This window comes from Ranitomeya variabilis, chromosome 2 (genome assembly GCF_051348905.1).
Source record: "Ranitomeya variabilis isolate aRanVar5 chromosome 2, aRanVar5.hap1, whole genome shotgun sequence".
NCBI lineage: Eukaryota > Metazoa > Chordata > Amphibia > Anura > Dendrobatidae > Ranitomeya > Ranitomeya variabilis.
Genome location: NC_135233.1, coordinates 5,903,985 through 5,931,407, shown reverse-complemented (window position 1 = coordinate 5,931,407; position 27,423 = coordinate 5,903,985). Strand labels below are relative to the sequence as shown.

The window sequence follows — 27,423 nt, the reverse complement described above, 5'->3', positions numbered from 1 at the left end:
GCAGGAGTGTGATCGAAAAGCGTCACTTATGGGTTTTTGGTTTTTTTTATTGGAAGGCCATGGGATATTAACCCCTTTCTCACCTCGGACAGGATAGTACGTCCGAGGTCAGAAGCTCCGCTTTGATGCAGGCTCCGCGGTGAGCCCGCATCAAAGCCGGGACATGTCAGCTGTTTTGAACAGCTGACATGTGCCCGTAATAGGCGCGGGCAGAATCGCGATCTGCCCGCACCTATTAACTAGTTAAATGCCGCTGTCAAACGCAGACAGCGGCATTTAACTACCGCTTCCGGCCAGGCGGCCGGAAATGATCGCATCGCCGACCCCCGTCACATGATCGGAGGTCAGCGATGCTTCAGAATAGTAACCATAGAGGTCCTTGAGACCTAAATCACCCCCCTTTCGCCCCAATCAAAATAAATAATAATTAAAAAAAAAATCAAACCTACACATATTTGGTATCGCCGCGTTCAGAATCGCCCGATCAATAAAAAAAAGCATTAACCTGATCACTAAATGGCGTAGTGGGAAAAAAATTTGAAACGCCAGAATTAAATTTTTTTTTGTCGCCGCGACATTGCATTAAAATGCAATAACGGGTGGTCAAAAGAACGTATCTGCACCAAAATGCTATCATTAAAAACGCCAGCTCGGCACGCAAAAAATAAGCCCTCAACCGACCCCAGATCATGAAAAATGGAGACGCTACGAATATCGGAAAATGGCGCTTTTTTTTGTTTTTTTAGCAAAGTTTGGATTTTTTTTCACCACTTAGATAAAAAAATAACCTAGCCATGTTTGGTGTCTATGAAGTCGTACTGACCTGGAGAATCACAATGAATGGTCAGTTTTAGCATTTAGTGAACCTAGCAAAAAAGCCAAGCAAAAACCAAGTGTGGGATTGCACTTTTTTTTGCAATTTCACCGCACTTGGAATTTTTTCCCGTTTTCTAGTACACGACATGTCGTTAAAAAGTACAACTCGTCCCGCAAAAAATAAGTCCTCACATGACCAAGTCCAAATTGACGGAAAAATAAAAAAGTTATGGCTCTGGGAAGGAGGGGAGTGAAAAACGGAAAATCCCAAGGTCATGAAGGGGTTAACCATGTTACAGTAAAGCTTGGATTTTACAAAGGATCTGGAACAAACCCCTTTCCTGTGCATCTGTTTACACATTTGATCAGAATGGGAGTTCTATGCACCTGATACAATTGGACTTTCCTGGTGAGCTGGCTACATTGCGGTTTGTGATCAATTTGCCACATACCATATTTCATCAAGCACATAGCCTATAGATGGAAACTGGAACACAATACAGTAGTGTTTATAGTGGTCATCATTAAGGGAGCTCAGTCTCCAGAAACGCGTTGAGATTCTTACCCATATGGTTTGTGCTGAAGTTTGTGTCCTCCATGTTTAAGTTTGTGAATAAACAAAAACTTTTTTTCACGGATTCGGTGAAGCTGGACATTTTCTTCTCTTGGATTCTACACGCCTGGACACAGCGGGTCCGTGCTCCCGAAACTCAGCTTATGCATCACAGGTGAGCTGGTTTATATTCTCTCTTTTCAAAGAATTACAGAACCCCACCAGTTTTCGTCAATACATTCATAACTTCAAGAGTTGTAAAGCTGCTGAGGAACACCAAGTCTTCCCTCACCTTCCCCCTGAAGACCCGTTTATTTCTAGACAGGACTGATGCTTGCTACACCACCATTTGCACATTCTCAAAGCCAAGAGGCTGCAGATATTTAGAGGGCAACATATAGCAACCCTGTCTACTGGTATGTAGAAAATCTCCAAACATGATGGCCAGTTGTCTACAGCATGAAAATGCCTGACACACTGGACCTTAGAGAGAACTAACCACAAGAAGTCAAACATCCTGCAAGGTGCATAAAAATGACAAGAAAAAGAAACTAACATGAATGGAGATACAGACTTTTATTGAATTGTTCAGAATCTGCATCAGAGACCTGGAATACACCTCCTGGGACATTTCTGTGACCTTCTCCTTTAGGTCGTCTTCATATATTATATAACAAACAGAAAAAAAAAACAACAGCGGGCAAAAACCCAAAAGCAGGATGAATATGTACAAACATCTCTTACCCAGACACGTTCTCCAGGCTCAACCTTCGCTGTCCTTGGGGAAGACCTTGATGGAAGTTGATTGCAAAATGCATCAAGAGTAAAATCATTACAGAATTAAACAAGCAACAAAAGAATAGATGTAATTACATCAATACAACATTGTGCTGTCACCCACGCTGGATGCAAACATCACACGAAAAACTGGAATGTCAACGTAAAAATACAACAGAAAAAGTTTATAACAGTAAAGCCAAGACGGGGATTCATATCAGAGGCCAAATTTGATTAACGAGCATGGTCAATTCTGTGCCACCATATCTTCTGAGTATCAGACCTGAAATGATCACATTACATCCAGAAGGACATCTGCAGAGCCACTGAGGACTGGTATCAGGCTCCCAAAAGATGTGAACAAGTCAAGTAACTGGTGTGTCAGAATAGAGATATACTGCTCACTGTACACAACTCCTCACTACTGACCCTCAGAGAACTTCACAATGACCAAACCTAGGCCCCAGAGGAAGAGGTGCTATCCCGACCCAAAACCTTTACTACTTTTACAGATAATGTTCACTTAGATTAAGTCTCATGCTCAGTGCATCTTCTATTTATGAGGAATTAATCAGAATCACAAGTAACATATACAGACATATCTTCGATGGAGTTTTCCGATGTAGCAAAGGTGGTCACATGTGTGTCACTGTATAGGTCTTTGTTCATTGAAACTGTTACAGATGCCAAACTAAATGGCTGCTGGCTGTTACTTGATGCATAATTGGAGTGCATGAGGTTCCAGCCAGATGTCTGGGAAACAGAACTCGAAACAGCATCAGGAACTTCACAAGCCATGTCGTAGTCATCAACATCTTCGCCATAAACTTCAGAAACAATTGGTCTGATTGGTGTTTTCACAAGAGCATGTGCCCTTCCTAATTTGACTTTCTTCTCAGATGGACTTTCTAACTTTGTCTGGAGAAGAGTTCTAGTTACATTTGTGGGCTGAGGGGCAACTTCGGAGTCTTGGTCTTCAGACGTGGTTAAGTCTTCAGGATCATCCTCAGATGCGATCATCTTATAATACAAGTCAAGTTCTTGCTGCAATGCGCTGGGGATGGCAGGGCTGTGTTTAGTACCCAAACTGGATGTAACATTTCCAGAAGGTGGAATTAGCTCTGTTTTGTCTTGGCCACGTTTGGGCTTCTGGATTTTGATGTCTTTACATCCAGCATCTTGTACATAACCAAACAAAGAACTGGGCAGGGACAATGGAGCTTTCTTAAATTTTTGATTGAGTTTGGTAGTAGTGTTGAATGTTGGTTTAGCCTTCTGTAAGGATAGCAGAGGAGTAGACACTGGTTTGTTTGCATCACTGTTGATAACCACTGGAGACAAGGGTTTTGTTTCTTCAAAGTTTTGGAGATTTGTATCCTTGGCTTTAGTTTGTTGTGCAGGTAAATACTCCTGTCGACTCGTTACAGGGTTCATTAAAAACTTGGAGGCCTTAACCTCTTGCGGCGTCTGCTTTTCTGATTTGCTAGAAGTTACTTCCTCAGGTTTTTGGACTGCATTTTCCTCATTTAGAGTAGGTCCAGCTTTTTCAGTCTGTGGGTTAGTGGGATTGATGGTGTTTCCTATTTTGGCATTGTTCAATAAACCACTGGTTGAATGGTTTAAGGATGAATTAGCAGATGTTGTGCTTCTAATTGGAGATGGAGCTGGATTTGTAACAGTAGACTTGGTGTTTGGGGTGTGCTGAACCTTTGCAGGTCCTGTGCTCGCTGCTGGTTTTATGGGACCAAAGATGTTGGCATGTGATGTGGTTGCGGGGACAGGATTGGATTTCTGAGAAATCCAACTTGAAGGTAACTTTGGGACTGAGCTTTCCTTATCAATTTTTACCTCTTGCTTTTCTACAGTCTCATTTTTATTAACGAGGACATTGAACAGGCCTTGTCCTTTTGTCACCTCTACAGGTTTCATGCTTTGTCCATCTGTCTTCTTGGGCTCCATATTTGGAGTTTTATCCTTGAATTCGGGCGGTGCACTCTCTCTAAATATAACCATTTCTCCTCTAAAAGCTTTGGCGACCAAGTTCTCAGGGAAGACACCTGTGAGTTTGTTTGTCACTATTGGGATAGATTTTGATGTTGCATTTGAGGACTTTATAGACAGGAAAGTATTTAGTGGTGCAGGTTTACTCATTGTTACATGAGGGGTCGGTAAATGGACATTCAGACTTGGCAGGTTGGGTCGAACTTTTGGTTGTGTTGTGGAAATAGATGGAGGTGACGCAGATGTTGAGGTCATGGAAGTAGTACAGGTGATGGTTGTGGAGGCAGTCGAATGGGAAGGAGTAGAGGCATTTCCAGGCAGGGTACTGGGTTTACTCAGACGTTTTATGACAAAAGCATTTTGCTTTAAACCGTGAGTTTTAGGCTCCTCTTCCTTCGGTTTGATAGGTGTAGCTTCCACTTTTGCAGAGTTAACAACAGCCTGGGTATTGTTTTCTGCTGTTTTCCATACAAACTTCCCAAACGTGGCGTTCTTTGCAGGATCCTTTTCTGGTGTCTTATTCCGCCTCTGATCGAAGGACGGTGGAGAGGCAGTTGAGCGATGTTTGGATTTGACTTTTTCTTCCTTCTTTGGCTTCTTAGATTTGCTACAGGCTTGGACTTCGAATTTCTGCTCTGCAATCTTGCGTTTCTGCTCTGCCATTCTCTTTTCCATTTCTTGAGCAGCAGTCAAGCTTGCCTTCTTCTTCTCCTGACGTACCACTTCATAATTGATGTGCACCTCAATGTATTTCTGTAAAGGAATATCAATCAATTAATGTCCAGAGATTCTAAGATTATAAGCATAAAGACTGTCTAAGAACACTCCTCACCATACATCAAAACCGATCCTGTAAGAAGAATTACCAGGACAGATACTGGTTTTAAGATTGACATGAATGAGACAAACCTTGTACTTATCATTGTGGGCATATGTTCTCAAATGATCATCGGCAGCAGTGTGATCCGGGAACGTCTCCTCACATAGTTCACAGTAGTGGCCATTAACAGGGAGCAGGAATTCTACACCTGCAACGTGCGACACCAATAGCATAAGGAATTGTACAAGCCCCATCCACCCCACAGTCAATGTGAAGGAAACATCTTTACCTTTCAGGGGAACATTTACTCTCGGTTTCTTTGTAGAGCTCGGTTCTTGAGGTTTCTTTTTCACCCATGGTCGCCTCACCTCTTTTAAACTCTGTACAATATGAAAAATATAACAGAAATCTGTGAAAACTGAACATTTAGAGCGGAAATTCAACAGGTCACCAAATCCTGCCATAGCCAGTGACAACAGATGCAGCCATCACCCACTCATGGCACAAACCACAGCGTGGTCTCTCACCTGCTTGTGCTTCTCATCGTGGAAGTGAGGCAGGAATTCGAGCAGCGTCATGCAGATTTCATTACAGTCCTCACACCAATGTGAGCCAGGATCATGATATTCAAAGATTTCAGATATCTCAAAAAGCAGAGGATTCTCAGCATTTGCGGGTGTGTTGGATGATGGTGTCGTGGGTCGTGGGCTTTTTGACTGTGACTTGTCTCTTGATTTTGATATGCGAGGTGAGTGGGGCTCTGGGGAGTGCTCAGGGCTCGGCTTGGGTGGTCTGCCTTTACACTGGACTTCTGACTTCACAGTGACATTGGACAGCTGGGTGGCCCCCAATATCTTTGTGTCAGCTCCACATGAAGAGCTGCTCTTGGCATTAGCATCAGACACTGGGCTGCTTCTAGACTTCAGATCATTTGCTGACTTTGAGGAGACACTACTGGTTCTCGATTCATTATCAGGGTCCTGAATAAGAAACAAGAAAGGTCTAAGAATAAAAATGACAGGTGTATGGAGCAAATGAGTGGTCACAGCTCAGGTAACATCGTTCACAACAGCAATGCAGTCACTAAGCCCTTGATAATGTGGATCAGATTTTACACTTCATGACAGGTTAACAGACTGATACTTGTATGCAGCCGCTGAGTAGACCTGGTGCTCACCTTGGTCAGCGCAGGAGAAACTGGGCTTCCCTTCTCTTTCTTAAGGGCGCTCTTCTCAGCCAGATCCGTGGGGCTGACACCCAGGATCTCTGCCACCTTAGTGAGCTGCAGTTGCTTCTGTTTTGCTGTGTTGGTCTCCTCAGAGAGGGAGTTTATCTGCTTCTGGGCAGTCTCCAAAACATTGTTCAGTTCTTCCAGCAGTGGATCCTTGTGCCCGTCCTTCTTCCGTTGCTTCTTCCGTAGGAGTCTACCTGTGACAATGAGAAGGGGTCATCTGCAGCCATGGATTAAGCCTGTTCGCGGTTACGTGGATGCCCCCATATAACTCACCCTGCTGGATGCGCAGCTGCTCCACCTTGGTGCAGATGGTCTTTAAGCTCTTGCTCTTGGCCTTGTGCTCCTTCCTTACAGAGCCCAGCTCCTTCAAGACCTTCAATAAATGAAAGGCTTTTTTTCTTGTAAGCAGCATCTGTACACTGCAATACAGCCACCCCCCAAAACATGGGTACTCCCTGATCACACTTACCTGGAACAGCACATGCACTGCCTGCTGGTCAGTAACAGCAGCTTACTATAAGCTCTACTGGTCCATTTCCACTGTAGATGTTTGCCCAGAACAAGAGCTGATCGACCATATACATTTTAATGAGCGCTCCGTTTAGGCACCTGTTCACATCGGCCGATAACGTATGGCGACAGAGATTGTTCAATGGTTCTGTTCCCAACAGCATTATGTTTTCAGTAGCACATCCTTCATACAAGGGGCGGTGTGATTCACTCTGCCAACTATTAGCGCTTGGCTTGTTCAATAGCGTATTCATACAGGTCAATAATTGAGAACACTATCGTACATCACACCGTGGTCACAGGTCTGCTCGGCACTGACCCGCTCACTATCGTACACTGCACCATGGTCACAGGTCTGCTCGGCACTGACCGGCTCACTATCGTACACTGCACCATGGTCACAGGTCTGCTCGGCACTGACCCCCTCACTACATACATCACACCGTGGTCACAGGTCTGCTCGGCACTGACCCGCTCACTATCGTACATCACACCGTGGTCACAGGTCTGCTCGGCACTGACTCGCTCACTATCGTACATCACACCGAGGTCACAGGTCTGCTCAGCACTGACCCGCTCACTATCGTACATCACACCGTGGTCACAGGTCTGCTCGGCACTGACCGGCTCACTATCGTACACTGCACCATGGTCACAGGTCTGCTCGGCACTGACCCCCTCACTACATACATCACACCGTGGTCACAGGTCTGCTCGGCACTGACCCGCTCACTATCGTACATCACACCGTGGTCACAGGTCTGCTCGGCACTGACTCGCTCGCTATCGTACATCACACCGAGGTCACAGGTCTGCTCGGCACTGACCCGCTCACTATCGTACATCACACCGTGGTCACAGGTCTGCTCGGCACTGACCCGCTCACCATCGTACATCACACCGTGGTCACAGGTCTGCTCAGCACTGACCCGCTCACTATCGTACATCACACCGTGGTCACAGGTCTGCTCGGCACTGACCCGCTCACTATCGTACACTGCATCATGGTCACAGGTCTGCTCGGCACTGACCCGCTCACTATCGTACACTGCATCATGGTCACATGTCTGCTCAGCACTGACCCGCTCACTATCGAACATCACACCATGGTCACAGGTCTGCTCGGCACTGACCCGCTCACTATCGAACATCACACCGTGGTCACAGGTCTGCTCGGCACTGACCCGCTCACTATCGTACATCACACCGTGGTCACAGGTCTGCTCGGCACTGACCCCCTCACTATCGTACATCACACCGTGGTCACAGGTCTGCTCGGCACTGACCCGCTCACTATCGTACATCACACCGTGGTCATAGGTCTGCTCGGCACTGACCCGCTCACTATTGTACATCACACCGTGGTCACAGGTCTGCTCGGCACTGACCCGCTCACTATCGTACATCACACCGTGGTCACAGGTCTGCTCGGCACTGACCCGCTCACTATCGTACATCACACCGTGGTCACAGGTCTGCTCGGCACTGACCCGCTCACCATCGTACATCACACCGTGGTCACAGGTCTGCTCAGCACTGACCCGCTCACTATCGTACATCACACCGTGGTCACAGGTCTGCTCGGCACTGACCCGCTCACTATCGTACACTGCATCATGGTCACAGGTCTGCTCGGCACTGACCCGCTCACTATCGTACACTGCATCATGGTCACATGTCTGCTCAGCACTGACCCGCTCACTATCGAACATCACACCATGGTCACAGGTCTGCTCGGCACTGACCCGCTCACTATCGAACATCACACCGTGGTCACAGGTCTGCTCGGCACTGACCCGCTCACTATCGTACATCACACCGTGGTCACAGGTCTGCTCGGCACTGACCCGCTCACTATCGTACACTGCATCATGGTCACATGTCTGCTCAGCACTGACCCGCTCACTATCGTACACGGCACAGGGCTCACAGATCTGTTAGGCACTGACCCGCTCTATAGAACACAATAATGGTCATGTTTGCTCGAAATTTACCTGTTCGCAATCATACAGAAGAGGTCTCATGTCTGTTCGGCACTGACCCACTTGCTATCATACACTGCACAGTGGTCACAGGTCTGCTCGGCACTGACATGCTATCGTACAGCACAGTGGTAACAGGGCTGATGGGCACTGACCCACTGGCCATCATACAGCAGAAGGATCGCACGTCTGGTTGGCATTGACCTGCTCACTATCATACAACAGAAAGACCACAAGTCTAAGTCTGTATGTTGATCTATGAGCTTCCTCTCTTATTCATCCATTTCTGGGTCTCTATAAGAGGAACGTCACACTGAGGTGCCTACACCACTATGGGATATTAAATGAAAAGACTGCACACACTGAAGGTTTCTCACAAAATCCAGCTGGATGACAGGCGCTACGACCCCAAGAGCTAAGAAAATGCAAAGGTGAAGGATGAACACTGCAGTCTTTTCGCGGCTACACGCCCCAGGGATGCGGGCTGACTTACTTTAATTTTCTCAGCTTCTTTATTTTTGCGGTCGGTTTCCCACTCTGCCAGCAGTGTTGCTAATGAAGTTGTGGGTTTGGCGTCTGTTTTGACAGCGGCTTTGGCATCAGTAAGATCTTCAGTGGTTTCAATGACGCGCAGGTTGCTGCGGGGGTTGTACACTGGGGTGGGTGCACTGACAGGGACCCTTACAGGAGGCAGCAGTGGTGGAATGTGTGCTGGTGGTGGTTGGGGGGGGACTGGAGAGTACATAGTCCAGCTGGATGTGGGATACGACACATAGGGAGTATAGGGATTGTAGTTAGGTGGCATGCTATATCCAGGGACCATTGGGCAATGTGGGTATGGAGGGTAGACCGGGATTTGTGGGGAACTTATTGGAGAAAGCGTGGGTTCGGACACAGAGCAGGGGATAGGCAGTTGAACAGGGACCTCTACTATCGGTGCTGGAATTGTCTCTTTGGGTAATGGATTCTTCAAAGTAAGTTGAGGCTTCTCTATAGGAATGGGGGCTGGGCTCGGCAGCGTCACAGGGACTGGTGGTTCTTTAGGGACTGGTGGTTCTTTAGGGACTGGTGGTTCTTTAGGGACTGGTGGTTCTTTAGGGACTGGTGGTTCTTTAGGGACTGGTGGTTCTTTAGGGACTGGTGGTTCTTTAGGGACTGGTGGTTCTTTAGGGACTGGTGGTTCTTTAGGGACTGGTGGTTCTTTAGGGACTGGTGGTTCTTTAGGGACTGGCGGTTCTTTAGGGACTGGCGGTTCTTTAGGGACTGGCGGTTCTTTAGGGACTGGCGGTTCTTTAGGGACTGGCGGTTCTTTAGGGACTGGCGGTTCTTCAGGGACTGGTGGTTCTTCAGGGACTGGTTTTACAACTGGCTCAGTCTTCACTGCAGGTTCTTCTTTCCTTTCTGCTTTAACTTGGGGTTCAGGTTCTTTGGGTTCAGACACTTTAGCATTGAGCTCAGCAGAGGTTACCATGGGCCGGCTCGGTGGCTGCTCAGCTGTAGGCAGCGCTATCTTAGGTGCCACTTTCTTCCCATGAAGTCGCTCTTGCGTTTTGACAAGATTCCCGATTTCAGCAACACCAATATCCAGGCCAATGGTCTTCAGCAGGTCGTGGATCTTCTCAAACTCTTGCTTGTTCACGGAGGTCTTGACTGGCGAAGTGGAGACCGTTTGGTCAGACTGAACTTTTGTCTGCTCTGCTGTCTTCTCCTCGTCTCCATAAAGGAAGCGCTCCTCATCATCAATTTCGGTGGATCTGCACTGCCTGGTATCTGAAGCTTTACTTAGAAGAGAAGACTGTTTGTAATCCTGGTCATGAGGCAACAAGAAGCTGCCTGCCACATCAGCCGCCTTCTTCTTAGGGAAGTCGTTCCCACCGCTGAATGGAGCGGTCTGAGATTTAGGGAAGGTCTTGGGAGAAAGGTTTCCTGTAGTGGATGAGTGTGGAGGGGTTTTACTTGTGACATTTCGTTTCACCACAAAATCTGCGCTGCTGCTTAGTGTCCGGTTTGCTGGCGCTACCGAAAGCGGGTTACTGCCTTGTGGAAGAGGAGACTCCGGTCTCCGTGCTGCAGCTGCTAAAGCAGAAGAGTTGGAGGTGCTGGGTGTGAGGGGATCCATCTTTACCACCATAGAGAGGGGGCTTTCTGTGCTCTTCCCTGCCCCCACAGAGCTCACACTTCTCCCATCTTTACTGCTCAAGAGCATGTTAGCCTGGAAAAATATGGAAATATCACATGAGCAGAGTGAAAAGTACAGGACCCCACCACCTCATCCCCGATGACCACGGAGAAGTGAGTGAAGAGCCGTAGAATGGAGCCATACTTCCTAACCCCGGAGGACAAAGACGTTAGTGGAGAGTATGTAGTAAGGGGCCCCACAACCTCAGGCCAGAAAACAAAAAAGTTTGCCCAGACTCCACATTATGAGGCCAGAGGGAACATAAGGTCAGTATTAAAAATGGCTACCATTGACCCTCTTACAGCCCCCACCCTCAACTAGGCCCTTGGGAGGACACAGAAGTAGTGGTATCCGTACCTGGGGAGACTTGTCAGAGCTGGAGGGCTCCACATCTGGACGTTTCTTTAAGATGGACTTCTTGGGCATGGGCAGAGGTGAAGCGTGCAAGTCCCCAGAGAAGCTACGTAAGGAGGAATCATTTCCCAATAGCTTCACATCACCGGACCTGGAACAACAAGCACACCATGTCTGCAGGTGGGAAGCTCTCACTGTGCCGCACCAGTGAATACCAGCTACTGTTCCCAGCTATCAGCCATTGCCTGCAGCTCTGAACTCAATTTCCCCCATTAAGGGAATTTCTGGGCAACCTTCATTTTACAGTGTGCGATCTCCTGCCACTGGGAGGAAACAGTCAGCAAGATGCTCATTAATCGCTGATATAACAATATGTGTAAATATGGTGATGTGCTGCAGGAACATGGAAAGAACGAAAACCTGCAGCACCCCAAGCAGTGAATGTTGGGAGGCCTGAGCAGTTCTAGGTTACGGGGCGGTCTGGTGCCCATCATGTAGCACGGAGGTCTGGTACCTATCAGAGGCGAGCGGCCGTGATCACATCCCCTCCACACATACCTGACAGGACGCAGCAACATCAGCAGATGTCACCTCATCGGAGCAGCTCACCTCCCCATACAGAGCCCCCTTTAACAATGGCGGCTGTACATCAATTTAACCCCATAATGAGGACGGTTCACCCAATGTTATACATTGAGCTAGACACAAGATGTAATAGTGGCTGTCAGGGCTGTGGAGTCTAAGCCGAACCTCCGATTCCCCAATTTCCCTGACCGACTCCACAGCACCAGTCACTGCTGAGCATGTGCATAAAGTGCAGCTCTGGGGTATAATACTGCAAAGCCCTGATCACTACTGAGCATGTGCATAAAGTGCAGCTCTGGGGTATAATACTGCAAAGCCCTGGTCACTACTGAGCATGTGCATAAAGTGCAGCTCTGGGGTATAATACTGCAAAGCCCTGGTCACTACTGAGCATGTGCATAAAGTGCAGCTCTGGGGTATAATACTGCAAAGCCCTGGTCACTACTGAGCATGTGCATAAAGTGCAGCTGTGGGGTATAATACTGCAAAGCCCTGGTCACTACTGAGCATGTGCATAAAGTGCAGCTGTGGGGTATAATACTGCAAAGCCCTGGTCACTACTGAGTATGTGCATAAAGTGCAGCTCTGGGGTATAATACTGCAAAGCCCTGGTCACTACTGAGCATGTGCATAAAGTGCAGCTCTGGGGTATAATACTGCACAGCCCTGGTCACTACTGAGCATGTGCATAAAGTGCAGCTGTGGGGTATAATACTGCACAGCCCTGGTCACTACTGAGCATGTGCATAAAGTGCAGCTGTGGGGTATAATACTGCAAAGCCCTGGTCACTACTGAGTATGTGCATAAAGTGCAGCTCTGGGGTATAATACTGCAAAGCCCTGGTCACTACTGAGCATGTGCATAAAGTGCAGCTGTGGGGTATAATACTGCAAAGCCCTGGTCACTACTGAGCATGTGCATAAAGTGCAGCTGTGGGGTATAATACTGCAAAGCCCTGGTCACTACTGAGCATGTGCATAAAGTGCAGCTGTGGGGTATAATACTGCACAGCCCTGGTCACTACTGAGCATGTGCATAAAGTGCAGCTCTGGGGTATAATACTGCAAAGCCCTGGTCACTACTGAGCATGTGCATAAAGTGCAGCTGTGGGGTATAATACTGCAAAGCCCTGGTCACTACTGAGTATGTGCATAAAGTGCAGCTCTGGGGTATAATACTGCAAAGCCCTGGTCACTACTGAGTATGTGCATAAAGTGCAGCTGTGGGGTATAATACTGCAAAGCCCTGGTCACTACTGAGCATGTGCATAAAGTGCAGCTCTGGGGTATACTACTGCAAAGCCCTGGTCACTACTGAGCATGTGCATAAAGTGCAGCTGTGGGGTATAATACTGCAAAGCCCTGGTCACTACTGAGCATGTGCATAAAGTGCAGCTCTGGGGTATAATACTGCAAAGCCCTGGTCACTACTGAGCATGTGCATAAAGTGCAGCTGTGGGGTATAATACTGCAAAGCCCTGGTCACTACTGAGCATGTGCATAAAGTGCAGCTCTGGGGTATAATACTGCAAAGCCCTGGTCACTACTGAGCATGTGTATAAAGTGCAGCTGTGGGGTATAATACTAAACAGCCTTGGTCACTACTGAGCATGTGCATTAAGTGCAGCTGTGGGGTATAATACTGAACAGCCTTGGTCACTACTGAGCATGTGTATAAATATAAGAATTTTGGGGGCACCACCGTCAGTGGGATTCACACCAAGACCTATAGAAAGACCAATAGTAAAACACAAAGAAACAGAATAGGTCTGAAGAACGGGGATCACCACACGTTTGGATATGGCAAACAATCAAACACAGCTTTATTTATGTAGAAATATACAAACATGAGGCAAAACACAAACATTAAAAACAATTAGAAACATTAAAAACTAGTCAAGAAAAGTATATAAACAACATGCCTGCCTAGGAGAATAACCCCTCAATAACCAGCCACAAAAGAGCCATAAAAATACCAAGGACCTCACAGAGTCAAGTGCGGGCAGTGCGGATGTCCAACGCGTATCGCCACCCTCTGGTGGCTTCGTCAGGGGTACCCTTATATACTTTTCTTGACTAGTCCCGTGGCTTATTTTGGTCTGTGGCTGTTATATATACTAGACTGTGGCCCGATTCTGACGCATCGGGTATTCTAGAATATGCATGTCCCCGTAGTATATGGACAATGATGTTTCCAGAATTCGCGGCAGACTGTGCCCGTCGCTGATTGGTCGAGGCAACCTTTATGACATCATCCTCGCCATGGCAACCATTATGACATCTACGTCGATACTGTGCCCATCGCTGATTTGTCGAGGCGAATTCGCGGCAGACTGTGCCCATCGCTGATTGGTTGAGGCAACTTTTATGACATCATCGTGACATTATGACACACGCGGGATTTCCAGGACAGACAGATAGACGGAAAAACCCTTAGACAATTATATATATAGATGCCATTTATAGTGGCACAAACATCCCTACATATATTGTTTCATGCACTGTACCCTGTTGATCTATGGGCATTCCATCATACTAGTGGTGTATCAGGTACTGTGCCGCATGAAATTAGGGACATACCTCTCTAGATATCTAGTTACTGTATTTATAAACTACCACAATGTTACTGCGTCTACAGATTTATGGGCTGTTCACATTTATGACATTTATACTATGGCCATGCTGTCTATATAGGCACTTCATTATCGGGCATGTTTACATTGTACCCCTGAGTCATGTGCAGGCTTTAGCCTTATCAGGGGCTTTCTGTATAGGGTCTACATGTATTCCCTTTTTAAATTTTTTAATGTTTGTGTTTTGCCTCATGTTTGTATATTTCTACATAAATAAAGCTGTGTTTGATTGTTTGCCATATCCAAACGTGTGGTGATCCCCGTTCTTCAGACCTATTCTGTTTCTTTGTGTTTTACTATTGAGCATGTGCATAAAGCGCAGCTCTGGGATATAATACTCAGTAGTGACCGATGCTGCGCAGTATTATACCGTAGAGCTGCACAGAGACGCTCTACAGGACAGCAGCCAAGACATCATGGCTCCATCATGAGGGACACATTTGTCATTGTTCAGGATGCCGGCTTAGGGGACATTGTTCCCGGCTGGAAAACCATCGTGAATCCATGGATACGTTTGGGGTAGTCAGGATTTAAACTCACTGTTCGCCTGAGCCCCATAGAGAAGTTTGTGGAGAAGCCAGGTTGTGACCCTCCAGTCACCTGGCCTTGTACCTGAATGGACTGTCATCTTTCTACGCTTGTCGTTCCCTCCTCTCTTTGTGTACCACAGGTGGCGTAGCGACCCTGGGAGCTGTGACGTAACATCTGCCATTCACCCAGTGAGTCAGTGGAAGGGGGAGTCTCTAACGTGCACCATCTTGGGTACTGTGCTGGGACTGTTCTATGTATTATCAGCCAGTTTTGTGGTACAATTATTACCACACTGTTACCCTCATCCTGTGTTGTCTGAGTAGCGTTATGCCCACAGTAAAAGAAGAACGGGCGTGCGGTGGGACGATCCGTGGTCCATGCGGTCTTGAGCCAGCGGACGAGTGCACCCGCTTCTGACCCCCTGTATCTCCACAGGGAGCATATATCAGAATGAGGGGGGATATTCCTTTTTATCTGCAGTCTGGTGCCCCTGCTCCTGTCTGTGGCTGCACTTTGTTGCCACTGCCTGCTGCCCCCCGTGTTGGCATTTTACGATACATAAGGGGGTTTTAGGCTGAAGTTTGGGCACTCCATCTCTAAAAGGTTCCCAGTCACTGTTGTAGTACACTACTTCAATAAAATGGCGCCAGAATCGACACATGCGCATGCCACAATGTCCAGCGCCATTTTACTGAAGACACCAAATATGAGAATTCAGTGTCTTCAACAAAACTGCGCCGGATATGACGGGATGCGCATGTGCCGAGTCCGACAACGTCAACAGAGGGAGAACGGTGTCACAATGTGCCGTAACCGTACAGACGAGGACGGTGTCACAATGTGCCGCAACAGTACAGACGAGGACGGTGTCACAATGTGCCACAACCGTACAGACGAGGTGAACGGTGTCACAATGTGCCGCAACCGCACAGATGAGAACGGAGTCACAATGTGCCACAACCGTACAGACAAGGAGAACGGAGTCACAATGTGCCGTAACAGTACAGACAAGGAGAACGGAGTCACAATGTGCTGTAACCGTACAGACGAGGTGAACGGTGTCACAATGTGCCGCAACCGCACAGATGAGAACGGAGTCACAATTTGCCGTAACAGTACAGACAAGGAGAACGGAGTCACAATGTGCCGTAACCGTACAGACAAGGAGAACGGTGTCACAATGTGCCGCAACCGCACAGATGAGAACGGTGTCACAATTTGCCGCAACCGCACAGATGAGAACGGTGTCACAATTTGCCGTAACCGTACAGACAAGGAGAACGGGGTCACAATGTGCAGTAACCGTACAGACAAGGAGAACGGTGTCACAATGTGCCGCAACCATACAGATGAGGAGAACCGTGTCAAAATGTGCCGCAACCGTACTGACGATGAGAACGGTGTCACAATGTGCCGTAACCGTACACACGAGGAGAACGGTGTCACAATGGGCCGCAACCGTACAGTCGAGGAGAACGGTATCACAATGTGCCACAACCGCACAGATGATGAGAACGGTGTCACAATGGGCCGTAACCATACAGACAAGGAGAACGATGTCACAATGTGCCGTAACAGTACAGACGAAGAGAACGGTGTCACAATGTGCATAAAAGCACAGACAAGGAGAACGATGTCACAATGTGCCGCAACCGTACAGACGAGGAGAACGGTGTCACAATGTGCCGTAACAGTACAGACGAAGAGAACGGTGTCACAATGTGCTGAAACCGTACAGACGAGGAGAACGGTGTCACAATGTGCCATAACCGTACAGACAAGAACGGTGTCACAATGTGTTGTAAGGGTATGGCTCCACGGTCCGGAGGGGCGGCGGTATCGCCGCAGCGGCGAAGCCGCTCGGCGCTAAGCCCCGCCCCCTTCCTGAGACGCGATCCTGCCGGATGTGTTAACTCTTCACATCCGGGATGATCGCTCTGTCCCATAGGGCCCTGTGATATGCCTTGCGGGGACGCTGCGTCCCCGCAAGGTGTACGGACATGCTGCTATCTGAAAAAACGCGCAGCATGTCCGGAGTCGCAGGGCCGCCGCGTGCGGGTTTCCACGCATAGTGGAGACGGGATTTCATAAAATCCCCTCCACTATGCTGGAACATCTGGACGCTGCTTTTTTGACGCTGCAGCTCTGCGCAGCGTCAAAAAAGCAGCGTTTCCTGACCGTGGAAACATACCCTAACAGTACCGATGAGAACGGTGTCACAATGTGCCACAACCGCACAGATGATGAGAACGGTGTCACAATGTGCCGTAACAGTACAGACAAGGAGAACGGTGTCACAATGTGCCGTAACAGTACAGACAAGGAGAACGGTGTCACAATGTGCCGTAACCGTACAGACAAGGAGAATGGTGTCACAATGTGCTGTAACAGTACCGATGAGAACGGTGTCACAATGTGCCACAACCGCACAGATGATGAGAACGGTGTCACAATGTGCCGTAACAGTACAGACAAGGAGAATGGTGTCACAATGTGCCATAACCGTACAGACAAGGAGAACGGTGTCACAATGTGCCGTAACAGTACAGACAAGGAGAACGGTGTCACAATGTGCCGTAACCGTACAGACAAGGAGAATGGTGTCACAATGTGCTGTAACAGTACCGATGAGAACGGTGTCACAATGTGCCACAACCGCACAGATGATGAGAACGGTGTCACAATGTGCCGTAACAGTACAGACAAGGAGAATGGTGTCACAATGTGCCATAACCGTACAGACAAGGAGAACGGTGTCACAATGTGCCGTAACAGTACAGACAAGGAGAACGGTGTCACAATGTGCCACAACCGCACAGATGATGAGAACGGTGTCACAATGGGCCGTAACAGTACAGACGAGGAGAACGGTGTCACAATGTGCTGAAACCGTACAGATGAGAACGGTGTCACAATGTGCAGTAACCGTACAGATGCGGAGAACGTTGTCACAATGTGCCGTAACCATACAGACAAGAACGGTGTCACAATGTGCTGTAACAGTACCGATGAGAACGGTGTCAAAATGTGCCATAACCGTACAGACGACGAGAACGGTGTCACAATGTGCCGTAACAATACAGACAAGGAGAACGGTGTCACAATGTGCCGTAACAGTACCGATGAGAACGATGTCACAATGTGCCGCAACCGTACCAATGAGAACGGTGTCACAATGTGCCGTAACCGTACAGACGAGGAGAACGGTGTCACAATGGGCCGTCACCGTATAGATGAGAACGGTGTCACAATGGGCCGTAACCGTACAGATGAGAACGGTGTCACAATGTGCCATAACCGTACAGACGAGAATGGTGTCAATGTGCCATAACAGTACAGACGAGGAGAATGGTGTCACAATGTTCCGTTACTGTACTGTCACGGTTCATGGGGAGGACACCTTTATCATCCCCACCACTCACACCAATTTGTCAAGAACCGGGGTTGTATGGTTGACCCTGGTCCTTTCTGGGGATTTATCTATATCCCACTTCCCAGTTCCGGTTTGAAACTTGCAGCTCTCTGGCGCCCCCTTACCCTCAGGTCAGACCGTGTACTGCACCTAGGATTATTAGACACCAGAAAGGCTGCTTCACTTTGTTCTGGCTATAGGGCACACTGCAGCGAGGGTGACATAACTACTCCCACTCAGGCGGGAACAATAATTATCAATGCCGCCGGTCGCTACAAAGCCTCCCAATTGCACAGGACAAATTCTGCTGCCACCAGCTCCGATTAATTATTAACGGGTCCGGAGCCAACCCAGATTAGTAGCGTAATTCACTTCAGAAGACGTGACCGTACGTTATAGAGCAAGGAGAAACAAAGCTAGTAAGGAGAACAGTGTCACAATGTGCCGTAACCGTACAGACGAGGAGAACAGTGTCACAATGTGCCGTAATCATACAGACGAGGAGAACTGTGTTGTGGGGTAATTTGACGACAAAATGTGGTGTACAAATAAGTCGGTGGGAATAGCACTTGGTATTTTCCAGTGCGGTAAGATGAGCGGTGTCACTGGAGCGCAACTTGTCCCGAGAATACGAGCCCGATACGTCTACGAGGGCAGAAAACAGCAGGATGTTACGGAGGGAAAACATGGAAACGCAAACTGGCCGCGCCAAAGAAAGGGTTAAAGGGGTTTTCCCAAGAACAAATGACATTGTCACCAGCAGACCCCGGAACAACAGCAAGATGATGTGACACCGCAACGGTACAATGTCCCCCCCCCCCGCTGTGATGGTCGCCTCTGACCACGCAGCCACATGGTCCGCACCTCACACACCCAAGGGTCTCACACCTACCTGTCCTGCTGCGGTGGGCTGGCCCGAGTCCGGTACCCAGAAGAGCGGTGATCCCTGGCCAGACTGGAGCGAAAACTCGGGGAACGACGACCGGGGGAGCGACGACGCTGAAAACAAAGAGGAGGAAAAAGCAAAGTAATCTCCAGGAGAGAAAAGGAAGGGACGGCAGAGCCGGGTCCCCCTGTCCCCCAATAAGTGTAAGAGTGCAGAGCCGGACCCCCTGCCCCCAACAAGTGTAGATCCAGATCCCCCTCTCCCCCCCAACAAGTGTAAGAGTGCAGAGCCGGATCCCCCATCTCCCTCCATAAGTGTATGAGGGCAGAACCGGATGCCCATTCTCCCAACGAGTGCAGAGCCAGATCCCCCCTCACCCCCCAACAAGTGTACGAGTGCAGAGCCAGATCACCCCCGTCAGGAAATAGGAAGAAGTTCTGATTACTTCAATTACACATACAGAGTTCTCAGCTGCAGTTTCCTGTGCCTGCCAACAGAAGACTGGAATCTTAAACCTCATTTCCCCCCTCCCTCAAAAATTTTTGTGGCTTTGAGCTGCGAAAGCAGGTCTCCCTACACTCCTCATTCCCCCCTCCCACCTAATACCAGCTAAAACTGGTACAGAAAGCATGGGATTCTATTGTTCGTTTAAGGTATATGTATATTGGTACCGATCAGGGCTAGAGATTTAAGGATTATATATTCCAGATTTCCATCGAGAGATCTATAACCCCCTGAAATTGCTAGGAGCTAAACCCAACGAGTGCAAGGAGCGGGTTTCTCCGGAAGCGGGTCATGTAACTTCGCCGTGAAAAGAATCCCCCCGATGTGGTGCACATCCTGATCATTATCTTTCGTATACAAGGTTCACACAGCGAGATATGAATAAAAATGGTTGCCATAACTAAGAAAAGGGGAGGATTCAGCCTTTATGTGAGGTCACCACATAGGGGAGTGCCTTGGTTTTAGGCTGGGAAATAAGTGAGTGAAGCAGCACTCTTCACATGTCTTTTGCCCGGGGTCTAGCTGCTATACAGGGGTGAGGCATCTGGATATAATCTCGCCCTTCACCCACAGCACATGGTCGGCCATAAGATGAAATGATCTGAACGAAATGTAAGTGTTCTTTCAACTTTAATCCTATTTTATTTGTAATTGTATTGTACATACGATACTTTTCTTTATAATATCTCTTTATACTTCTGTAAACACTGCCTACCTTTTTTGGAGTAAAATATAAAATTACTAGCTTTGTCTCTCCTTGTTCTATAACGAACTGTCACGTCCTCTGAAGTGAATTACGCTACTAATCTGGGTTGGCTCCGGACCCGTTAATTAAGAAATCGACACTGGTGGCAGTGGAATTTGTCCTGTGCGGTTGGGAAGCTTCGTAGCGACCAGCGGCGTTGATAATTATTGTTCCCGCCTGAGGGGAAGTAGTTAGGCTACGTTCACATTTGCGTTAGGCGCAGGTTCGGCGACGCATGCGTCATACGCCCCTATATTTAACATGGGGGCGCATGGACATGCGTTGTCTAGCGTTTTGTGACGCATGCGTCATTTTTGGCGCAAGCGTCAGAGCGCAGAGGACGCTGCATGATGCAGTTTTTTTGTGCCAAAAATCATGGCAAAAATGGACGCATGCGTCACAAAACGCTGCGTCGTGCATGCATTTTGTGTGCGTTGCGTTGCCGACGCTGCGCCGCAAAACGCAAATGTGAACATAGCCTTATATCACCCTCGCTGCAGTGTGCCCATTTGCCAGTACAAATTAAGGCAGCCTTTCTGGCGACTAATTATCCTAGGTGCAGTACCTCGTCTGACCTGAGGATAAGGGGGGCGCCAGAGAGCTGCAAGTTCCAAACCAGAACTGGGAAGTGGGATATAGATAAATCCCCTTCAGAAAGAACCAGGAGCAACCAAACAACCCCGGTTCATGACAAATTGGTGTGAGTGGTGGGGAAGATAAGGGTCTCCTCACCCATAAACCGTGACACCCCCCCAAACAAGTGTATGAGATTCCCCCCTCTTCCCCCAACAACTGTACAAGTGCAGAGCCGGATCCCCCCTCACCCCCAACAAGTGTATGAGTGCAGAGCTGGATCCTCCCATCTCCCCTCAACAAGTGTACAAGTGCAGAGCCGGATCACCCCCCCCCCAGCAAGTGTACGAGTGCAAAGCCAGAAAACTGCTCTCTCCCTCCAACAAGTGTACGAGTGCAGAGCCAGATCTCCCCCAAGTGTACAAGTGCAGAGCTGGGTCCCCCTGTCACAGATCCAACCGGATATGTCAGGGATCCCACTGGATATGTCAGGGATCCCACCAATCTGTCATGGTTCACGGGGAAGATTCCTTTATCATCCCCACCACTCACACCAATTTATCACGAACCGGAGTTGTTTGGGTACCCCTAGTTCCTTCTGAAGAGGATTTATTTATACCCCACTTCCAGTTTGGAACTTGCAGCTCTCTGGCGCCCCCCCTTACCCTCAGGTCGGTCAGGGTACTGCACCTAGTATAATTAGTCGCCAGAAAGGCTGCCTGCTATGTACTGGCTAATGGGCACACTGCAGCGAGGGCAATATAACTATTCCCACTCAGGTAGGAACAATAATTATTAACACCGCCGTTGCTGCACAGACGCCCAATTGCACAGGACAAAGTAGCTGCCACCAGCTCCCATTCTCTTGTTAACGGGTCCGGAGCCAACCCAAATCAGTAGCGTAATTCACCTCAGAGGACGCGACAGCTCGTTATTGAACAAGGAGAGACAGACAAGCTAGTAAATTGTATATTTTACTCCAAAAAAGGTAGGCAGTGTTTACAAAGTATAAAAAGATATTATAAAGACAAATCATGTGTACAATAGAATTACAAATAATAAAAAAAAGAATTAAAATTGAATAGAGCACTTACAGGTCGTTATGTCATTGCATCATCATGGCGGCAGTGTGCTCAGGAGACACATCGAGGTGAATCAGAACAGCTTGCAGAGATGCTGTTAGCTCGCTTCCTGGGCCAAGACTCATTCACAACTCACCAGGGTTAAGATAAGCCCACTGGTCGTGACATCACTGAGGGGGCTGAGTTATGGAATGCACTCTTTTCTCAGAATTATGAAAACTATTTTCATGCCTAACTTGCTGAAATGAATCTCGTATACGAAAGACCCCATGATCAGAATGTGCCCCACATCTGGGGGATTCTTTTAAGTGTAAACACGGAGTGATTACTTGCACTGCTTCTGGGGAAACTTGCACTTTGCACTCGTTGGGTTTAGCCTCTAGCGGTTTAAGGGGATTACAGATCTCTTGATGGAAATCTGGAATATAAAATTCTTATATCCCTAGCCCGGATCGATGCCCATATATAAACCCTTGAAAGAACAATAGAAGTGCATGGTTCCTATACCAGTTTCAACCAGTACCATGTGGGAGGAGGGAATGAGTAGGGAAGGGAGACTTGTCTGCTGCAGCTAAAAGCCATACAACTGCTCAGTGGGGGCTGTGACACATTGGTATCAGGTCGCACGGAGTGTGTCTGCCATAGGGCCTGGTGTTTGTATCAGCGAATGCAGTGGGGGAGAAAGGGGGGCCGAATCTGCAGCGGGAGTCTGTGCCATGGAACATTCTAGAACTAAGCTCACAATATGGCATTTTTACATTAGCGTGACCCCCCGCAGGGCCGGACCCCCAGTGTAGGACCGCAGAGCCCCCAGACCGCAGGGCCGGACCCCCCAGTGTAGGACCGCAGAGCCCCCAGACCGCAGGGCCGGACCCCCCAGTGTAGGACCGCAGAGCCCCCAGACCGCAGGGCCGGACCCCCCAGTGTAAGACCGCAGAGCCCCCAGACCGCAGGGCCGGACCCCCCAGTGTAGGACCGCAGAGCCCCCAGACCGCAGGGCCAGACCCCCCAGTGTAGGACCGCAGAGCCCCCAGACCGCAGGGCCGGACCCCCCAGTGTAGGACCGCAGAGCCCCCAGACCGCAGGGCCGGACCCCCCAGTGTAGGACCGCAGAGCCCCCAGACCGCAGGGCCGGACCCCCCAGTGTAGGACCGCAGAGCCCCCAGACCGCAGGGCCGGACCCCCCAGTGTAGGACCGCAGAGCCCCCAGACCGCAGGGCCGGACCCCCCAGTGTAGGACCGCAGAGCCCCCAGACCGCAGGGCTGGACCCGCCAGTGTAGGACCGCAGAGCCCCCAGACCGCAGGGCCGGACCCCCCAGTGTAGGACCGCAGAGCTCCCAGACCGCAGGGCCGGACCCCCAGTGTAGGACCGCAGAGCCCCCAGGGCCGGACCCCCCAGTGTAGGACCGCAGAGCCCCCAGACCGCAGGGCCGGACCCGCCAGTGTAGGACCGCAGAGCCCCCAGACCGCAGGGCCGGACCCCCCAGTGTAGGACCGCAGAGCTCCCAGACCGCAGGGCCGGACCCCCAGTGTAGGACCGCAGAGCCCCCAGGGCCGGACCCCCCAGTGTAGGACCGCAGAGCCCCCAGACCGCAGGGCCGGACCCGCCAGTGTAGGACCGCAGAGCCCCCAGACCGCAGGGCCGGACCCCCCAGTGTAGGACCGCAGAGCCCCCAGACCGCAGGGCCGGACCCCCCAGTGTAGGACCGCAGAGCTCCCAGACCGCAGGGCCGGACCCCCCAGGTGTAGGACCGCAGAGCCCCCAGACCGCAGGGCCGGACCCCCCAGTGTAGGACCGCAGAGCCCCCAGGGCCGGACCCCCCAGTGTAGGACCGCAGAGCCCCCAGACCGCAGGGCCGGACCCCCAAGTGTAGGACCGCAGAGCCCCCAGACCGCAGGGCCGGACCCCCCAGTGTAGGACCGCAGAGCCCCCAGACCGCAGGGCCGGACCCCCCAGTGTAGGACCGCAGAGCCCCCAGACCGCAGGGCCGGACCCCCCAGTGTAGGACCGCAGAGCCCCCAGACCGCAGGGCCGGACCCCCCAGTGTAGGACCGCAGAGCCCCGGACTATAGATGACGTCACGTGATTACGGCTCCAGATACCGGGAATGAAGCGCGGAGGAGGGGGCGTGGTTTGTCCGCGGGGGCGGGCTCTCACCTCACGGCGGTACTCGTCATCCGGGGACCGGACCCAGTGCGGGGTGGGAGGGGAGCGGCGGGGCCTGGAGCGGGAGCGGCCTGCACGGCTCCGGGACTTGGAGCGCGAGTGTCCCCGAGGTCTGGAGCGGGAGCGGTGCAGGGAGCGGCCTCTTCTGTCCGGTGAGCGGCCTCTTCTGTCCGGTGAGCGGCCTCTTCTGTCCGGTGAGCGGCCTCTTCTGTCCGGTGAGCGGCCTCTTCCGTCCGGTGAGCGGCCTCTTCCGTCCGGTGAGCGGCCTCTTCCGTCCGGTGAGCGGCCTCTTCTGTCCGGTGAGCGGCCTCTTCTGTCCGGTGAGCGGCTGCGCCTGCTGGGAGAGCGCTGCTTCCGGGGCGGGGAGTGGCCGCGGGACCAGGAGCGCTCCTCCGGAGAGCGAGGGCTGTCCCGGTACAGAACCGGAGAGTCCGGGGACAGAGCGCGGCGTCCAGGAGTCCGGTACATGGCGGAGACTCCGAACACTGCGGCTGAGTCCGGCGTCACACGCTCTACGTGCTACGTCATCACGGCGGCCGCCATCTTACGTCACCTGTACAGACCGCGCCATCTTACTACACCCGCACTGCTACATCTGTACAGACCGCGTCATCTTACTACACCCGCACTACTACATCTGTACAGACCGCGTCATCTTACTACACCCGCACTACTACATCTGTACAGACCGCGCCATCTTACTACACCCGCACTACTACATCTGTACAGACCGCGTCATCTTACTACACCCACACTACTACATCTGTACAGACCGCGTCATCTTACTACACCCGCACTACTACATCTGTACAGACCGCGTCATCTTACTACACCCGCACTACATCTGTACAGACCGCACCATCTTACTACACCCGCACTACTACATCTGTACAGACCGCACCATCTTACTACACCCGCACTACATCTGTACAGACCGCGTCATCTTACTACACCCACACTACTACATCTGTACAGACCGCGCCATCTTATTACACCCGCACTACTACATCTGTACAGACCGCGTCATCTTACTACACCCGCACTACATCTGTACAGACCGCACCATCTTACTACACCCGCACTACTACATCTGTACAGACCGCACCATCTTACTACACCCGCACTACATCTGTACAGACCGCGTCATCTTACTACACCCGCACTACTACATCTGTACAGACCGCGTCATCTTACTACACCCGCACTACTACATCTGTACAGACCGCGTCATCTTACTACACCCGTACTACTACATCTGTACAGACCGCGTCATCTTACTACACCCGCACTACTACATCTGTACAGACCGCGCCATCTTACTACACCCGCACTACTACATCTGTACAGACCGCGTCATCTTACTACACCCGTACTACTACATCTGTACAGACCGCGTCATCTTACTACACCCGCACTACTACATCTGTACAGACCGCGTCATCTTACTACACCCGCACTACTACATCTGTACAGATCGCGTCATCTTACTACACCCGCACTACATCTGTACAGACCGCGCCATCTTACTACACCCGCACTACATCTGTACAGACCGCATCATCTTACTACACCCGCACTACTACATCTGTACAGACCGCGTCATCTTACTACACCCGCACTACATCTGTACAGACCGCGTCACCTTACTACACCCGCACTACTACATCTGTACAGACCTCGTCATCTTACTACACCCGCACTACTACATCTGTACAGACCGCGTCATCTTACTACACCCGCACTACTACATCTGTACAGACCACGTCATCTTACTACACCCGCACTACTACATCTGTACAGACCGCGTCATCTTACTACACCCGCACTACATCTGTACAGACCGCGTCATCTTACTACACCCGTACTACTACATCTGTACAGACCTCGTCATCTTACTACACCCGCACTACTACATCTGTACAGACCGCGTCATCTTACTACACCCGCACTACTACATCTGTACAGACCGCGCCATCTTACTACACCCGCAATACTACATCTGTACAGACCGCGTCATCTTACTACACCCGCACTACTACATCTGTACAGACCGCGTCATCTTACTACACCCGCACTACTACATCTGTACAGACCGCGTCATCTTACTACACCCGCACTACATCTGTACAGACCGCGTCATCTTACTACACCCGCACTACTACATCTGTACAGACCTCGTCATCTTACTACACCCGCACTACTACATCTGTACAGACCGCGTCATCTTACTACACCCGCACTACTACATCTGTACAGACCACGTCATCTTACTACACCCGCACTACTACATCTGTACAGACCGCGTCATCTTACTACACCCGCACTACATCTGTACAGACCGCGTCATCTTACTACACCCGTACTACTACATCTGTACAGACCTCGTCATCTTACTACACCCGCACTACTACATCTGTACAGACCGCGTCATCTTACTACACCCGCACTACTACATCTGTACAGACCGCGCCATCTTACTACACCCGCAATACTACATCTGTACAGACCGCGTCATCTTACTACACCCGCACTACATCTGTACAGACCGCGTCATCTTACTACACCCGCACTACTACATCTGTACAGACCGCGTCATCTTACTACACCCGCACTACTACATCTGTACAGACCGCGTCATCTTACTACACCCGCACTACATCTGTACAGACCGCGTCATCTTACTACACCCGCACTACTACATCTGTACAGACCGCGCCATCTTACTACACCCGCAATACTACATCTGTACAGACCGCGTCATCTTACTACACCTGCACTACTACATCTGTACAGACCGCATCATCTTACTACACCCGCACTACTACATCTGTACAGACCGCGTCATCTTACTACACCCGCACTACATCTGTACAGACCGTGTCATCTTACTACACCCGCACTACATCTGTACAGACCGCGTCATCTTACTACACCCGCACTACTACATCTGTACAGACCGCGTCATCTTACTACACCCGCACTACTACATCTGTACAGACCGCGTCATCTTACTACACCCGCACTACATCTGTACAGACCGCGTCATCTTACTACACCCGCACTACATCTGTACAGACC

General features: G+C 50.1%; 1 protein-coding gene across 1 annotated transcript; it reads right to left on the bottom strand.

Annotated features, from left to right (window-relative positions):
- Positions 1-1,928: 1,928 nt before the first annotated feature.
- On the bottom strand, positions 1,929-24,883 carry LOC143804129 (uncharacterized). Its single transcript, XM_077281897.1, has 10 exons — positions 24,337-24,883; positions 19,280-19,386; positions 11,230-11,377; positions 9,187-10,905; positions 6,475-6,574; positions 6,145-6,395; positions 5,495-5,947; positions 5,257-5,347; positions 5,057-5,175; positions 1,929-4,900 (listed from the first exon to the last, which is right to left on the bottom strand). Exons 1-10 carry the CDS (start codon positions 24,811-24,813, stop codon positions 2,714-2,716), a joined length of 5,652 nt encoding a protein of 1,883 aa, XP_077138012.1. The 5' UTR covers positions 24,814-24,883; the 3' UTR covers positions 1,929-2,713.
- Between the last annotated feature and the right edge of the window lie 2,540 nt (positions 24,884-27,423).